We start from the raw sequence: 17,481 nt of genomic DNA, 5'->3' as shown, positions 1-17,481 counted from the left end.
TGCTCCTGGGGGCTTCATACCATTGCAGTGGATCTGGGTAGCAGTTGGATAGCCAAATGCTGGGAAGCTCACCTGCTCACCCCAAAAGCGTGCTTGGGACTGCTGTGGTCCTCACTGGAGCCCTGCTGAGCCCAGGTTCCATCAGCCAAGAGCCTTGGCTCCAGGAGCTGCAGCCAGGGCTGGACATGCTGCCACTCCCCAGCTTCACCATTGGGATGGCTCCCCCTTCACCGGGCTATTTTGGGACTCCTTCATGGGTCTGACCTTGTGTCAGAGCAGGTTCGTGAGCTTCAGGGCTGTGACTACCCGATGTCCTCCACAAAGATTTTAGGAGGAAGAAGGGAGCATGGAAAGTAGCCGCCTGGCTTGCAGAGGTGCAGAGCATCCTTTCTCCTGCCTGGGAATGGGGCAGAGGGGCTGCTCCCAGCTGCCCTGATGGAGCCATCCCGGGGCAGGACCCAGCACCAACCCTCTGGCACCTGGGAACTGCTGTGCCATCCCCTCCTCTTCAGCATAACTCTGCTCCGGGCTCACCACAGCTCCTACCCTGGGCAGCCATGCATTTCAGCCATTATTAATTAAAATGCAATCTATCCTTTCTCTTCCTCTCCCCAAGACGCCAAGGACTGCTAAAATATTCTCAGGGATAATAGGGCGGGGAATTAAATAGTTTACTGTGAAATTCGAGCTGTGCCTTTTGGAGATTTATTGCCGCTCCTAGAGGCTGTGATTCCCTGTTGAGTGCTACATCTCCAGCCCCACGCTGGGTGGAAATGCCGTGCCTGCCTGGGAGACTGGGCATGCCATGTCAGATACACAGGCAGCTGCGGCACGTTCAGCCTGCGTGCAGATATGGTGCACCAGGTGCTGGGGGATCTCTTTTCGGCGAGCTGTCGGAGGGGCTGGACTCCTCCTCTCTGACCTGCAGCACTGGGATGCGGTCCCTGGTGGGACAGGGGCTCTGGGTGTGATACCACCCCATGTTAGGACGAGAAGAGCTTGTGGAGAGTGGCTCCAGGAGCAGGCGTGATGCTGGGAGCAGAGGCAGGCAGTGGCAAGGAGGATTTTGCCTGCGGCTCTGAGTGCTGCGCCCAGGAGGGTGACCATGGGGGGAGCAGCCCCAGCCCCTGCCCCTGGGAGGGGGCTGCTGGATGCACAGCCTTCCTCCTCCCACATCACCTGGTTCCTCCCTTCCTCCTGCAAATCGCTGCTGTGTGCGAGGTGGGGAGCTGGTCCAGCGCAGGGGGAGCTGAGCATCCCACTGACCCTTCTTGGAGGGGATGAAATGGGAGGAACTGCCTGGTGCTCTGTTAGTCATTGCAAAAAAGCCCCCAAACCCAGTTGCATCCCAGTTGGGGGGCAGCATGGCCCTGACAGGGCGAGGCAGGTTGCTGCCCCCTGCCTTGGGGGTCCCGCTCGCACCCAGTTTGGGGGTCTGTGAAGGCCAGGGCTCTGCTGGAAGGGGCTGCCATGATGTCTGCAGACAGGCAAATGTGCTAGCACCAGGCGTCCCGGCTGCAATTGCAGTTCAAGGAGATCTTGTTGCCATGACAAGCTGTACAAGTATTATCTGGGAAAAAAAGACCATGGCGGCGCTTGTTGGAGGTGGGAGAAAAGCAGGCAGCACAGAGGGCACACACATACCACGCCAGCCGTGCACTAACGTGGCTGCAACCACGTGTGTTTAACCACACGTGTTAAACTCCTTCTAACACACGTTATCCTCCAGCGTTGCACCCCAAGACCTCCTACTTTGCTCCAGCCCCCTCCTGAGCTCTGTGTCCCCCAGGCTCCCACGCACAGATGCGATCCCAGCCCCTTGCCCCCTTCCAGTCCCCACACAGCCATCCCAGCAGGTCCATTGCAGGAAGGGGAAGGTTTGAGCCAAGCTCTTGAGAGACACCAGCCCCGTGCCACAGCGCTTGCCAGGCAGTGGAGGCACCCACCAAGCCTTCCGCTTCTTCATTTATTTAGTAGCAGGGGCTAGTGAGTGTCGATTAAACTTTAAAGGGTGGTTCTGCACTGGAAAGCAAATGCTGTTAAAATCCCCGGTGCCTCTGAGCTGCTACTGGGGCGAGAGCATCAGTGGGGAGAGGAGTGCAGCCCAGCTCGGGGCATCCACCCCATGGCACAGATTAGTGTGGGGCTGGGGATGCTGTTTAGCCTTCGGCAGGATGCTCCTCCTCCTCCTCCTTTGCCTGGTGAGTGGCAGAAGGACCTCTTTCCCTGGGGGATGACTCTGGCATCAGTGGTGCTGCTCTGGGTGTGAGTCTCACTGCAGCCCTGCGAGTGAGGATGGCACAGGCTTGTTCCTGGTGGTGCTCCCTGGCTGCTGCCGGGCTGGGTGGCAGCGGGTTGTGGGGACAGTGTGCTCCCTGGCTCGCCAGCTCCGGGCAGCCCAGGGAATAGCTGTCAGGCTGGGGAAGCCCGGGAGCACTACACAAGGCTTTCTGTTGTCGTGCTGCTCTGCCCCGAGGTCTTCAGATTTCCCCACAGCTGAAAGAACTAGAAGAGCAACTTTTTCCTCTCTTTCTTGAGAATCTGGAAAAGTCACAATTGCAGCAGTCAGTGCTTTCAGCAAATGGGGGACGCCCCGGGGCCCCTCACCCAGCACACCTCATGGCCCTGCTGGCAGTGGGGCTGGGTGGTGGCAGGGGGTTTCTCCAGACCCTCCTCAGCCAGCAGCAGGGTCCGTGGGTTTCCCCGGCACGTTACAGCCCGTGCTGGGGAAGTAAACATCCTGCAGCAGGCACGGGCAGCGGCCGGCAGCCGGGTCAGCGCAGGGGGACAATCGCCGGCTTCCTCAGCGCTCGCGTTTGGACAATAATTTCCATGAACTCAGCCAGAAACGAGCTCTGCTGCGCAGGCAGGGCCCTCCCTATTCACTGCTCTCTCTTTTTTCCCTTTTTTTCTTCTATCCTCTTTCTTTCTCTCCTTCCCCCTTTCTCTTTGCCCTTCTTCTTTGTCTCCTCCAACTGTGTTTTTAACCTCCCTCCTCTCTCCTTTGGGAGCGGTGGCAGTATGTCCTCCCCCTGCAGACCTTTTCCCACCCCAGCCCATGGTCCTGCCATGCCCTGGCTGTTAGCATGAGGCTGTGGCACCCATTTGGGCACCTTCCCACATCACTGGCCAGCCACAGTGGCTGCCAGCACTCAAGTCTGTGTCACAGCGACAGTTTTGCCCAAGCTCCAGCTTGACATGAGCTCTGGGGGTACACCCCCCCAGGACCAGGGAACCCCCCCAGCACTGGCTGCTTTGCTTCCCAGCGCAGTGCTGGGAGCTTGGGGAGCAGAGCCAGAGGAGAGGCTGGTCCTGCCCGCTGCATGGCCATCGCTGCCCGCATGGTGCAACCCACGGTGCTTCCAGCTCTCTGGGCTGTGCCTGCACCCCCGGCCCCCATCCTTCCACCTGCCCAGGCAGGGCATGAGCCTTTGAGCATACCAAGGTTCAAATCCGCAGCGAGCCCCGGGGTCGAGGGTGGGAGCAGGGCCAGGGCATGCGTTTGGGCTCATTGGGAGTCTGTTGCAGTGATTTTGCCTGGAGAACTGTTTTCTGTCAGTTTCTCACACCAGCCCTCCCTGGGGAGGCAGAGGGTGGGGGAGACACAGAGGGGCTGGGCGGTGGCACACAGCAGATGGGGAGCAGGGAGGGTGCTGCAGGGTGGCACCTCTGCCCACATCCTTGACCTACCTCTGCAAAGAGAGGACTCACACAGAGCTCAGCCAGGAAGGATGGAGTAGCCATTATCCTCTGTGGATACTCAGCCAAGCTCATTCTGGTCCTCCCCACGATACCCAGCTGGAGAGGACTCCCTCTTCCATGCCATCCTGCTCCCCATCCCAGCCCCCTTCTGCTGCTGGCAGCCACGTGCCCTCACCCGTGCTGGCATCTGCCACTCGGGCTCCGCTGGCTACCGTCCCCGCGACACCCACGTCTTGTTTGTGTCCTGTGTCACGTCGAGGGAGGTGATGCGGTGCAGGAGTGACGGCGGTGGGGGGCAAGGGGAGAGCGTGAGGCAGGTGGAAGCAATAACTGGTCATGATCTAATTAGGGAAGCCTAGGGCTAGATTAGGAGCTGTGACACAGTGGAGGGTGTTTAGCTGTAAGCTGCAGATGGCTCTGCCTGTGAGCTGGGAGAGGAGAGGCTGGCGTGGACTTGCTGGGGGTTCGTAATCCTGCCTGCACGACGCGCCGTGCTGACTAACAGGACAGTTTTCTGACAGCTTGGAAACACCTCGGTGCCTGGTCTGCGTAAGGCGGGTGGTCCCTGCTGCTGCCAGCCCACGCTTCCTGCACTGCCCTGCTCCCCGCCGGTGTCCATCCCATCCCATCCCATCCCATCCCATCCCTGCACCACACGCCTGGGGACAGCAGGGAATGCAGTGCAAACGCTGGGAGCAGCAGCCAGAGCTGCTCCAGGCTCAGACTATCCCACAGCAGATCTGTGGTACCTGCCCTCAGCTCATGCCTTTATTGGGAGCACGTGGCCTGCCCCAGCCTTAAAAACCCCAAGTATTAAACGAGGAACCACATGACATTTCTGGATTTTACTTAGGGGGATGGTGAGAAGATAAAATATTTTGAGCAAAGGTAGATATATAATTTTCTCCTTGATCGAGATGGCTTCTATCTGCAGAAGCTCAATGGAAAGCAGTGGCCAGCTGCCTGAGCACTGAGATGGCCATGCAGGTGTCACAGAAGGCATTAGATTTCTCACCGGAGCTGGGAACCCCAACTGCTGGCCCCTTCCTCTATTTCAGGAGTAGTTTGGCTGGTCTTTCAGCTGGGCCACCAGTGCTGGCATAGCAGGGTGCCCCTTGCCCGGCTGTCTGCTGCTGACAGCCCCCAGAGCCTTTCCCCACCATTACCTTCTCATTACCATTCTCCCCACCATTACCATTACATCCCGGGGAGCTGGAGCAGGACGGCAGCAGAGCAGGCTCATTCCCACACAGCAGGGTCGGAGGCAGCCCCCCAGGACAGCCAGCTGTGGAAGTCCCCGTGCCCACCCATGGCACTGGCATCATTTGGCTCCGAGCCCTTCTTTCCCTTCCTCCCAAGGCATTTTTATGGCCGTGGCCAAGCTCTTTGGCCGCTGCAGGACGGCAGGCAGGAGCCCTCAGCCCTGCTGCTGATGAGAAACCCATATCCCACAGCCACTGGAGCTCCCACCCTTCCTCCCCAGCCACCCTTGGGACGCAGCACGTCTCCTAGCTGGAGGGGAAATCCTCTCCCTCGCCTCCCACAGGGCTCGGAGCCGACCGGGCTGCCCCACAGCCCTGCCAAGGCAAGAGAATTTGGGGTGCAGGCTCCTGGAGTGGCACCTCTCCCTCCCTGCATCTCATGTGGAGTTTTGTTTTCCATCTTCTCCCTCTCCGCCCCCAGCCCTGCACATCATGTCCCATCACAGGAGCTTCGCCCTGGCCTCTCCCTCAGCCTCCAGCGCTTCCAGCAAAATTCCTTTCTGGCCAGTCACTGCCGCCCCTCAGCCTCGACACCTCCGGGGCCGGCATGCTGGCGGGGCTGGGCTTCCTCTTCCTGAGCTGCTCCAGCCCCCGCTGTCCTCCTGGCCCCCTCCTCGCCTTCTCCCAGTGCCGTGGCATCAGCCTTTCCCTAGGGACATGAGGGCATGGGGTCTGCCAGCCAAGCCCACCTGGTGGTGTGTGGGTGCCCAGCTCCCCTCATCCTCTCTGGGGGTGCTGCATCCCACACGACCCCCACGCCATGCTGGTCCCACCACCCCCAGTGCTTTTTTGTGAGAGGATGATTTACAGCCCCAGTTGGCAGAGGGGAGGTGCAGAGGATGACTGCAGGGAATCGCTTGCTGTGGGAAGGAGTGGGAGGCAGCAGCTGCTGGAGTTGGGGGGGACTCGCACCCACGAAGGTGTGAGGACCCTTCAACACGCCATTGCAGTCCCCCCTCGCCCCCCAGCATGCTCAGGTCTCACCCAGGGACACCTTCCATCCCCTGCTGACACCCACGGCACCCGGTGGGGACATCTCCCCCACACATGCCAGCCCTCAGCCCCAGCACACCCACCCACCCACCTCACCTTCCCACAGTGGCACTGTCTCTCATTATTAATTAAAGGGTGAATGCTTTGCTTTTCCACAGTCCCCTTCACCTGTGGCTCTCCCAGCATTGTGCAAATATTAATTACTGGTAATTAATTAAATCAGGCCTCCCCATCCCCCTGTGGAGATGCTGTCTCATAAACATGCTGGTAGCAAACACAGCGTCGGGGCAGGCTCTCCGAGCTGGGTGGGAGCTTCCAATTACCTGTTGCTAATGATGCAAAACCCACCTGCAGCAATTTCTACCGAATTGATCTTCCTGGAGGGCTAATGGGCTGGGAGAGGGAGATGGGTGGGAAACCAGCAAGACCTGGCCTGATCCCAGTAAGGGATAATGGATAGATCTTTATAAATGCTCCTGGGTTCCTTGTAGCTTGTGCTCTTGGAAACTTGGTTCTGGGCTGTTGCTGGGGTATGTGGGAGGGTCCCAAGGAGCTGATGGAGCTTGCTTTGTGCCAGCCTTTCAGCCCAGAGCCCACCCTGAGGGGCTGTGCCCTGTTGTCTGCACTGGTGTTGAGCTCCCATCCCTCCAAGGTAGATGGGGATCATCTCCCATCAGCTCCCCTTTCCTGAAGGGCTTAAAGCATTCCCAAGGTAGCGTTAAGGGTTCAGCACTCCTGTCCTGCTGCTCCTTGGCGGAGGGCTGGGACACCGAGCAGGAAGAGGACAGGAAGGCAAACAAGGTTGTTGACCCTCCTGAAGCGGAAGGTGGGTGCTCTGGGAAGGAAGGAGGGGGATTGCCCAGGGATGCACAGCAGGAACCTGCAGATTTCTCCCTACAGCATGGCTTGGAGGATCTCTCAGCCAAGGTCCCGCTGCCCTCCGAGGGGACAAAGCTCTTCTACACATCCCTGGGATGTTGTTTGGGAGCACCACGTCTCCCACCAGGTTGCGAACTCCCTTGCTGGCGTAGGGCTGCTGCTGTCTGTCCCTAAGGCTGCAGAGGGCACCGATCCCTGACCGGAGGTGCCACCTTAATCCAGATCAGTGGGAAATCCGTTGGATGCCCACGCGGCAGCTCCCTGCCCGGCCCTGGCCACAGCAGCTCCGCTGGCTCCACAGGTCAAGCACCAGCTGGGACGTGGGGGCAGCCCCGGAGGAATCTGGCCCTGGGCAGCCTTTAGTGCTGGCTGTGGAGCACAAATGCATTAATTGCTGAGCGAAGCCAGCTTAATTTCCCGCTCTACCAGCAAAAGCGGGCACAAACCGGGGTGAGATTAAGGCATTCCTTGGGCAGCTCCCACCCCCTCACCCCGACTGCTGTATCTCAGCCTGCGAGGCCACTAATGCTACTTACATTATTACTGGATTATTTTGGTGTAATGAGCTTTGCCCTGCTCAGCTGTCCCTCTGCTCAGGGGTGTTGTGATGTGTAATACTTCCTGCGCGAGGCCACGAGGCGGGCAGCTGCCTGCTCAAAAACAAGCAGAGCCCCGGCAAAACAATGCATTAATGTTCCCAGAGCAAAATTCCAGCACGGGCCGGAGGTTAATCACAAATGGGGGAGCTTTCGGCTTAGGGCTGAACAAAGCCGGGGGGCGGGAGGGCGATGGTGCCCTAAGCCGGGTCCTGACCCGTCTCCGTGGGTACAAACAGGAGTGACCGTGTGGGTTTCATCTCTGCCAGCGGTGTAACCGAGCTGGAAGCATTTATTCCACCCTCGACTCCTTTTCCTCTGCCTTCCCTCCCGTCAGACCTGCCAGTGCAGGGCCTTGGCGATCTGTTGCTATGGACACCAAGAAGTTTCCCCTAGAGACCAGAAGCTGGGAATAAGTGATGCCTGCATTTTCTGACATCGATTTTTATTTTTTTTTTCCTTTCTCCTTTTTTTTGTTACTAATGTTTGTTTAAGTGTTGATTAATTCCCAGCCTTTCACCCCACCTCCCTCCTGCTTTTCTCTCCGAGCTTGGTGGATTGCCGTGGCTGTGTCCCAGGGCTTGGCTTCTGCTTCGTTCTCGGCTCGGGTGCGAGCATGGGGTGCGTGGGAGGAAGTTTCAGCGCTGTAACTCTTGCTCTGCTGGAGACCCCTATGGAAGAGATCTCCCGTTTACTCCAGCCACGGGAGATCCTGTTGGGGGTCAGGCCTGGGTCCCCCCAGGCTGCTGCAGAATCAGTGGGCGCCCACCAGCAGCACCAGATGCTGCTGAAGGAGGTCCTGGACTCCTCTTCCCAGGGCTTGTGCCGCCCCTGCAAAAGCGTGGGTGGGGGTACCCTGCTCCCTTTACTGGTGTCCTTCATCCTGTTTGGGACCTCAGAGTGGGTTAGATGTAGACTAGGCTGGTGAGCTTCAGGCCTGACTGCTGTTTCATAGGTCCTCTCCTGGCACTGCAATACCCTTTAGTACCTCGGGTACCTCTGGTGGTATCTGAGAGCTCTTGGCCTGCAAGAGTGTGATCAGGAGGGAAGTCCCAGCAACTCTTGGGAGTTCACATCAAGGCTGGAGCCTGAGCTTTGTTGGGTTTTGCTTGTAGAAAAGCACCTCAGCTTTCCTTGCAGCCTTCAGGTTGGACTGGGCAAGGCAGCTGGTCCCCAGCAGCTCCATAGCCCCTGGGGATGGGGCAGTGGTCAGGGAGGGCCAGCCCATTTTCCCAGTGGTGAGCAGTGCTGCATGTCCACAGAGCATGTCTCCGGGCACTTGGCGTACGGGATGGGATTTTACTGTGAGACAGCCTCAATGTCATTTTGACTTTTCTTTCTTTGCTTCTGAAGCCAATAATGGGCTGTTTCTGTTCCCTGCCACATGATCTGCCCCACGGTGAACGAGGAGCCTCTCTGATGAGTGATCTCCTCTGTCCTGTCCCTGCTCCGGAGGGAGTTCATGTACCAGGTTACAATCAGCTGCTTCTCTTGTTCCTGGGAATGCAGTTCAGCACTGGGTCAGAAAGTCTCTGGTCCATTGAAATCCTGCCCTTCACTGCTCAAGTTGCCCAAATTACAACTCCCTCTCCGAAATCTTACAGCAAACAAGCCCTTTGCTGTTTGTCCCCTGCCTGCAGCCACTGTTAGCCTGGTGTCAGCCAGCCTGGAGCTCCTGCGAGCAGCCCACACACCTGCAGGTGGGGCAGGGAAAGCAGGAGATGCTTTTAAAATGTTTTCTGTGTGTGTTTGAGGTTTGTGCTGAGACAGCAGAAAGACCCCCAGCTCCATACGGTTCCTCCCTGGAGCGTGGGGTGGAGGCTGCAGAGCATCAGCCCTTCATGGTGGCCTGCAGGGCTGCTGGAGGGGGTGAGGAGAGGAGATGAGTCCCAGGACTGTCTGCAGCAGGAGAAGGTCTGCTCTTGCCCATAGCTCTGGGGCAGCCACGTTGCCCTCCCCGGTGGCCCCCGGCTCAGCACAGAGCCTGCACGTGCCGCGGTGCCGCTCCGGAAGGAGCAGCGGGACTGGGATGCTGCTCCTCGCCGAGGAGGTGAGAGTCCCACCAGGGCCAAACGCTCAATTGCTGTGATGTTTGAAAGCTCCTTGAAAAATGACTTCTCCGTCCAGTTCCTAACCAAACAAGTGGAAGCTCCAGAGAACAACAGTTCCTTCCCATGCTGCTGCCAAGGCAGCGCTCGCTGGCGTGTTTCTGAGCAGGTCAGCAGCGAGCCAGGGCTGCCTGAGGGCTGAGCAGAGCAGAGCTGCTGGGCAGCTGGTCCCTGCCTTGTCCTTCTCCACCTGCCTAGGAGATAGGAAAGCATCCAAGGAGCTCTGCGTGGCTTCGGGGCGACGGTGCAGGTGGCCTGGTTGTCCATGCAGAGGCAGGGAGCAGTGTCCAGGCTCTTGGACTGCACAGCCTTTAGGACAGCAGACCTGTGAGCAGCTCTTTTGTGGGGACAAGGGGATCCCAAATCCAGACAGGGATGTTCACCCAGCTCAGAGTCACTGGGCACCAGCATGACCTTGGCTGTCCTTCACCCTTGGTGGTGGCCTGATGTCCAGCTTCTGTGTTGCAGTCACCAGAGGGCTCTTCTGTGGCTGCCCAGTTGGGGCCAGTGCCATGATGCCCGGTTGTGTCCCAAATGCTAACAGACCCTTCCCCTCTCTCCTTTTTCTCTCCCTCCTTTCTGCCAGCAGTTCCCTATCAGCAGAACCCCTACACCCCTGGGAGCAGCTCCACCGTCATCCAGTGCTACCGCTGCGGGGACACCTGCAAGGGAGAGGTGGTGCGTGTCCAGAGCAATCACTTCCACATCCGCTGCTTCACCTGCCAAGGTAGGATGGTGCCACCCAGAGAGCGGGTGGCCAGGTGGCCCCACAGCCCTGGGTGCAGTTTGGAAAGCAAAAGGCTGGGGACAGACCTGCTTAGCCCACTGAGATGTGGTCACATGCCCAGGGGTGGATGTGGCACGGTGCAGGCAGGGAGGTCACGGCATGGGGCTGGCACAGTGCAGGGAATGTCCCTGCGTGATGCCAGGGCTCTGAACAGGGGTGGCCAAGACCATCAGTGTCCTCGAGTGGCCTGAATACCAACCAGCCCATGCTGATCCAGTCCCAAACATAGAATCATAGAATCATCTAGGTTGGAAGGGACCTTAAAGATCATCTAGTTCAACCATCAACCTACCCACCACCCACCCCTGATCAGGGGTGGCCACATCAGCCACCTGCCTGCCCCCAAATCAGGAGGAGGAGGAGGAGGAGGTGTCACCAGCCTGGCTGAGAGGTAGTGATGTGAGGGAGATGCTCAGAGCGGCTCCTGACAGGGATGAGGATGGGTGGCTGACCACTGCCACCCGCACATGGGATGTGACCGAGGTGCCATGGGATGACACGTGCTGCAGCTGGGGCTCGGTGGCCGTGGGGGCTGGCAGAAATAGAGGAGAGGGGGTGCTCAGATCCTCCCTGAGCAGGAGAGCTGCGGAGCTGTAAAAGCTAACGGCCCAGAGCTGATGTTGAAGGGCTCCTTAGCACGTTCATTAAAGCAGCCTCTCTCAACCAGGCTAGTGGCTGGTTCTGTAGGTTGTAAAGCATCCCATTACCAGGGTTTTTTAAAGGCCTCTGGTCTTCCAAGCTCCCAGCACCCTGTGCTGAGCAGGACATAAATCCCTGTCCCCTTGGCCATGCTCTGCTGCTCCTCTGGCAGGGACTGTCACCATCCCTGCTGCAGCCCTGTCCCCCATGGTGTGGGCAGCCCCACATCTCTGGGAGGGGGTGTGTGCCCCAGGTTGCCCTCAGGGCTGACCTACACGTTCGGGGCACTGTGCCAAGCCCCTTCCCAGCTCAGCATGTGGGATGGAGCCGGAGTGCACATCCAGACAAAGAGCTCAGACAGTCACCGGCTTCAAAGGGGCCAGGAGCCGGCAGGGAGATCTTGGCAGTGCTCGCTGCCTGATTTCCAAGTGAAAGGGAATAAATAATGAGAGGAAATCCTCCTGTCTCACCTTCCCTCACAGCTCTTACCCCCTGCTACCTCAGACTAGCTGCTGCCAGCTCCCATGCCAGCCCTGCAACTTGTCCCCACGATGTCCCCGGGAGTCTTGAACGACTGGGGATGTGCTCTGGGTCCCACGGCAAACAGGACCCAGAGCTGCCACGGTTTTTCTTGCTTCTCCTTCCTGATACCGTGCCAGATCTGGTGGCCTGTCCCTTGTCACTGATGAGGAAAGGCTAGCAGGCTGTTTTGGAGAGCAGGGGGTGCTGGCCCTGTACCCCTAGCTGTCTGCCCCCACCTCCAGGAAGCAGCATCTGGGGGATGCTCTGTGAGAGAGGAGCTGCATCTCTGCATCTGTGGGCCCTGCAGCCAGCAGGGCCAGCTGTACCCTGGGATGGTGGCCACTGCATGGGCTGGCCCATGGGTGGAGGTGAGGTGTGTGAGGACAGTCCAGGGGGGTGCTTGGGGGTGAAGGGTAAAGCAGAAACCAAGAGGGACTGTACCAGCAGATGCTCTGTAGTTCCCCCCTCCACCCCATCACCTTGCAGAACAGGTGATGGGCATCGTGCAGAGGCCCCAGAACCTGGTCCCTGTGCTGCTCCTGAGGTGCCTTTGCAGGGTCTGATGTTCTTAAGGTCTCTCTGTGCATGGAGAAGACGTAGGAGGGAAATGACACTAAGGGCCAGGGCTTGCTACGTCTCCTTGAATTACTCTGATGGGCTGTGCACCACCCACGGTTCCCACAGGAGGGAAGGAAGTGATGTTGGGCTGGACACCTATGGAAAAACAAGCAGTGAGAACACCAAACCCAGGGTGTCCCAAGACTTGTTCCCGTTAGGGCATGGCCTCATATCCAGGCCAGGGAGTGGAGATGGCTCATCATAGAGAAGGCCACACCACATGGCGTGGAGAAGACCTCTCCCCAACTGTCCATAGGGCGTGCCCAACTCTTCGCAGTCTTGTTCTCAGCTTCCTGACACCATGGGAGTGTCTAATAGAGGGGCTGAGCCCCATCCAGGTGCCGTGGGTCCAGGAGGGGATGCTGGGGACCCTCCTGGGCATGGTTTGTGCACGGTGAGTGGGGCTGCAGGGGCTCCCTTCCTAGGGCTGGGGTTTTCTCCAGGAGCACCCAGCCCTGGCGTCCGGGCAGCCCCATCCTGCACCCTGCTACAGCCCAACACTGACATCTTGTGGTGCTGGGGGAAGGCCCCAGCCTGTCCGGTGAGAAGGGAAACCCTCCCAGATACCTGCAGAAAGCTGGGTCTTCAGGGATGCCCCAGGACCACTGCTGGAGAGGCAGCAGAGGTGGGTTGGGAGATCCCAGATGGTCCTGGGGCTGGACCTTCCCGCTGCCCCTTTGATGCATGCGTGTCCTCCCCCAACAGTGTGTGGCTGCGACCTGGCCCAGTCGGGCTTCTTCTTTAAGAACCAGGAGTACATCTGCACCCACGACTACCAGCAGCTCTACGGGACCCGCTGTGACAGCTGCGGGGACTTCATCACCGGAGAGGTCATCTCTGCCCTGGGGAGGACCTACCACCCCAAGTGCTTTGTCTGCAGCACCTGCAGGTGAGCTGAAGCCATCATCAAGGGTGCATGGCCCCCCTGTGCACCCTTGGTTGTGCACCAGGAAAAAGGCTGTTCATCAGCCCACAACCCCTCGTTCCCCGCTCAGCACCGCAGCAGACACCTCCTCTGCGTTTCCTTAGTGGAAACCCTTGGGAGGCAATGAAATGGCTCCAACCCTTCCCTTTGATGCCTGGAGACCTGCCTCAATGCCTGCCTTGGTCCTCCTGCCCCAGCACACATCCACATTCTCTGCCTCCCCTTGTAGCCCTTGCCTGGAGCCCCCTGCTCCCCAGCACCATGGGTCCTGCTGGCCCCTGGGGAAGGAGCTCAAGGAGCCCCAAGCACTGCATGGAGGGGAGCAAGAGGCTCATGCCTCTCCACCTCTCCTTGGCCACAGGAAGCCATTCCCCATCGGAGACAAGGTCACCTTCAGCGGGAAGGACTGCGTTTGCCAAAACTGCTCCCACTCTCTCATCAGCACCAAACCCATCAAGATCCATGGGCCCAGCCGTAAGTTGACTGCTCTGGTGTTACGTGAAGGGTATGAGGAGAGGGACCACATACGTGTGTGTGTGTGTGGAGGGGGGGTGATGGAACGGGCTTTGGGGACAGTGTGCAGCGCTGCATGGAGCCATGGGCGTTTGCGGAGGTTTCGGAGGAGGAACAGGGTAGTCCTGCAGCTCCACCCAGGATTGCAGGTCACTGCTGGTTTCGGAAACTCCCTTGGCCTGTTTGTGACCTGGGCGGGTGCCGCCACCCTGGCGGGCACTGTCTGGGGCAGTGGGGAGGTTTTGGAGCTGGTTTTGCTCTGAGGCGGTTCCCAAATGTTGCTTTGTGTCCAGCTGCACCAAGGTCTCCATCCAAGCGCCAGTCCCAGGAATGCTTGCCCAGCTTTCCCAACGCTGGTGTTACTCACCGCCTCTACAGGCACTGAAAAAGCTTCTTAACGCTCACCCCCGAGTGCTCAGCAAGACCTGGAGCATCAGTGCCTGGAGCCAAGTCCTGCTACCAGGGCTGGACCCAGGACCATGGTGTCCTTGTCCCCTGGTCACTATGGTGGCACTGATGGTGGCTGCTTGGATTGAGTTATCAGTCAGTGCTAATGGGTCCCTGGGAGCACCCCCAAGCTGCCTCCCCCCGGTTCTCACTATGGCCTCAATGGAGTTAGGGGATGTGGTGGGGGTTGAATGAGCCTCAGCCAGGGGCCGGGGCTTCTCTCATCTTCCTCCACGGGCACCTCGAGCTGCCCAGAGCTGTGGCCAGCAGGCAGCACCACGCTGTCTCCCAGAGCAGGGGGCAGGGGAAGGGCAGTCATACGCTCTGCCTCTCTCCTGCTTTCTTCTCCCTTCCCATCCCCTTCCCCTGGCTCTCATCCTCAGCCTGCAGCATGGGGTCAGCTGAGGGCACCATGCCTTATTCATAGGCAGCTGCAGATGTGGCCCGCTGCCTCTGTGTGCCCCTTGTGGCCCAAGTGGCCCTGGCAGCGCCACCCAGAAGGGGTGGCAGGGGAGGTGTGCCAGCTGCAGCCCACGCTGGTGCACTCTGCAGGGAGGACATCCCTAGAATAAGGATTCTGAGCCTCTCCTTGCAGCCTCAGCCCTGCGAGCATCTCCAAAACCAGCAGGACCCGTGTGAGAGAGGGACTGGATCCCGGCTCAGCCCAGCTGGCCAGCCTGCTTTTTGCCAGAAGTCAAAAGCCCTCCACCCTCAAGCTTTGTCCAGCCATCAGGGATGTGGTACAGAGCTGTCTGGGGATGAGCTGGGTGGAAAAGCCTGCTGGGGCTGCCTCTGCCGTGCTGCTGCACCTCCCTGGTCCTGCGGCAGGAAGGGGGTTAAGGAGAAACCCCATCCGGGCAAACCTGCTGGCCAGGGGGAGAAGAGGACAAGGAGGAGTCAAGGTCAGGGGTCCGAGGCCCATGTGCTTCCTGCTCCCAGCCTTGACGGCAGCCAGGGGAAGCAGGGAAGGAAGGGAGTCTCGTAAATACCGCAGCGGGGCCGGACGCGGCTGCCGGAGAGCACAGCCCTTCCTCTGCTGCGCTGGCCGGACACTTCCCACCGCTCCCGGCCCGGAGGGGAGCCCCCGGGGACCTGCCAGGGCTCAAGCTCCCTGCCCAGCAGGGACACCCGGCTCTGTGCCACAGCTGGGGTGGCTGGGTGCCAGCAGCACCTCAGAGGTCCCAGCTCCAGCAGGAGACCGTCCCCCTGGCTCCTTTGCTGGGAAGAAGCAGAGGTGGCATATTCTGTAAAGAGATGATTCCCCATGAAGAAATGATCCCCAAGAGGCTGCCCCTGGAGCAGTCTCCTGAGCAGGGTGTTTATAACAGCAGCATCCTCAAGAAAAGGGGGTCCCTTGGGGCAGGGCTTTCCTCTGGGTGTGAGGGGTGCATGGGTTAAACCACCAGGGCACCTCTGTGTAGGCCAGCAGATGTGGGTGTTCCTGCCATGCTGTCAAGCCCCCAGCTGGAGAGCTGTAGTGGTCCCACACTACCCCCCTGCTCCTTCTGTCCCCCCAGACTGCGCAGGCTGCAAGGAGGAGATCAAGCAAGGCCAGTCCCTCCTGGCCCTGGAGAAGCAGTGGCACGTCAGCTGCTTCAAGTGCCAAACGTGCGGGATCATCCTCACTGGCGAGTACATCAGCAAGTGAGTGCCACTGCGCTGGTGGCAGGCTCGGCCGGGCCATGCCATGCCCCCCGGGGCTGGGGCTGCAGCGAGGGGGGTGCCCAGTCCAGCTCACTCACCGCTTACCCCGCTCTCCTCCCTCTCCTGAAGGGATGGCATCCCGTACTGCGAGTCCGACTACCATGCCCAGTTCGGCATCAAGTGTGAGACCTGCGACCGGTACATCAGCGGCAGGGTCCTGGAGGTGAGTCCCAGGGACGTGGCCACCCGGTCCCGGTCTGTAATAGGGACTGTGTGTCCCGCCCTGAGGTGCATGCCTTGGGGAGGCGAGGGAGTTTCATCATCCTGCACCCTCGGTCTCTTGGGGCCATGGCTCTTCCTGGGGTGGGTGTGTGGACACAGTCTGACCACCTTCTCTGGAGGGTGGGAGTGGGGGAAGGAGCACCACCGTGCTGCAGACCTTTGGAGAGGTGGCTTGGGTGCTGGAGCTCCAGAAGCAGCCAGAGCACGCGGTGCCCTGTGTGTGAAGGGACGTGTCTGGAGCCTAAGGTGTGGGGACACTATCCTTAACCAGCTCCTCTCATGCCTGGCTCAGGAGTGTCCCCACCACGCTCACCCCAGCCCACCTTCTGAGCGCATCCCTGTGCAGGCAGCCTGCCTGTTGCCTTGGAAACGCATCCAGCACGGCTCCCCGCTGCGGAGGAGCCCAGACGAGGGGCTGCAGCACCCTGCCCACAGGCAGCACACCCCTGAGCAGGGGGTCCCCTACCCTGGCCAAATCCAGAGAGGGCTTTGCTCATCACCTTGTTGGTCAGCGGGAGCTCAGAGCCTCTGAGGGATGCAGGGATCCCACAGCAAGGCATGGATGCAGGTGGCCGTGGAGGATGTTTTAGGTGATGGTGGAGCTGCAGAGGTGGGAGAGATGGAGGGAGCAGGGTTTGCTGCTGGGGAGGAACAGAAAGGTCCATCGGGGCTGGTCCTTCTGTCAGCCAGGCAGTCAGGTCCTTCCTGTGGTCCCTGCTCCTGGAGGTGAGGTGTCCTGCCATGCTTTCTGTTTCTACCCCAGCATTTGCAGGGGAAAATTAAAAGCCAGAAAATCTGGTCTGAGGGCAAAATAAAGGCTCAGGAGGCAGAGAGCAAGATGTCAGAATGAAACCTTTTGTCATTTTTTGATCAGTGATGCTTGGTGATGCTGTGGGGCTGGGCTGTGGTGGCGTAGAGACACAGCAATGCAGAAAGTGTGCTCTGTCACTCCTGAGACCTTCCCTTTGTGGGAACGCAGGATGGGAGTGGCATTGGCACCCACACATCTCCAGGCAGCAGCAATCGGAAGCTGTATCCCAAAATCAGAGGTACTGTGGCTCCACAGAGAGCCAGACCACAGGTGCTGGGCCTGGAGTGGCGGTGGCTGTGCAGGTCTCCAGCCTGCTCAGAGCTGTTCCAGGACATCTCCAGCCTGTTTCACTCACAGACTACCAAGAAGTGGTCACCTCTTCTGATCCTGCCAGCTGGGCTGGCCTGAAAGCACCTCGCCTGGCCAGGGCACCTCTCCCAAAGCTGGAGATGGGTGCCAGGAGTCCTCCAGCATCTTTCCCCTCTTCAGGGAGCTGCCTCAGCTTGGGAAGGCTTTCTGCTGACTCCAGGCTTTGGCAGCAGTTGTGGCACTGGATGCTCTGAGCATGAGCTCAGCGTTGCAGTGGCTGCCGTGGGCTGGCTGCCCATCATGGGGCCACTTGATAAACATCTGAGCAGAGCAGGGTGAAGCCAGAGGGTCCCCTGAGGTCAAATCCCCATGGCTGCTCCCCTGGGCAGTCCGGTCCCTGATACCCCAGTGCCAGTGTAGAGCATCCTCAGCCACCCCAGTGGG

General features: G+C 59.4%; 1 protein-coding gene across 5 annotated transcripts in view; it reads left to right on the top strand.

The window, feature by feature from the left end:
- The window catches only part of ABLIM3 (actin binding LIM protein family member 3), a 55,418-nt gene that overhangs the window by 21,714 nt on the left and 16,223 nt on the right, over positions 1 to 17,481 (top strand). For 4 of the 5 annotated variants that reach the window (XM_014948298.1, XM_014948297.1, XM_014948296.1 and 1 more), the window contains exons 2-6: positions 10,127 to 10,267; positions 12,812 to 12,995; positions 13,393 to 13,505; positions 15,509 to 15,635; positions 15,765 to 15,858. In XM_014948298.1, coding sequence (XP_014803784.1) covers positions 10,127 to 10,267; positions 12,812 to 12,995; positions 13,393 to 13,505; positions 15,509 to 15,635; positions 15,765 to 15,858 — 659 coding nt within the window. The remainder of the gene's footprint in view (positions 1 to 10,126; positions 10,268 to 12,811; positions 12,996 to 13,392; positions 13,506 to 15,508; positions 15,636 to 15,764; positions 15,859 to 17,481) is intronic. The other variant, XM_014948295.1, reaches the window with a different exon arrangement.

The sequence above is a fragment of the Calidris pugnax genome, unplaced genomic scaffold (assembly GCF_001431845.1).
Source record: "Calidris pugnax isolate Ruff unplaced genomic scaffold, ASM143184v1 scaffold27, whole genome shotgun sequence".
NCBI classification, from domain to species: domain Eukaryota; kingdom Metazoa; phylum Chordata; class Aves; order Charadriiformes; family Scolopacidae; genus Calidris; species Calidris pugnax.
Note: the sequence above shows the minus strand (reverse complement) of the source record. Positions and strands in the feature narration are given on the sequence as shown.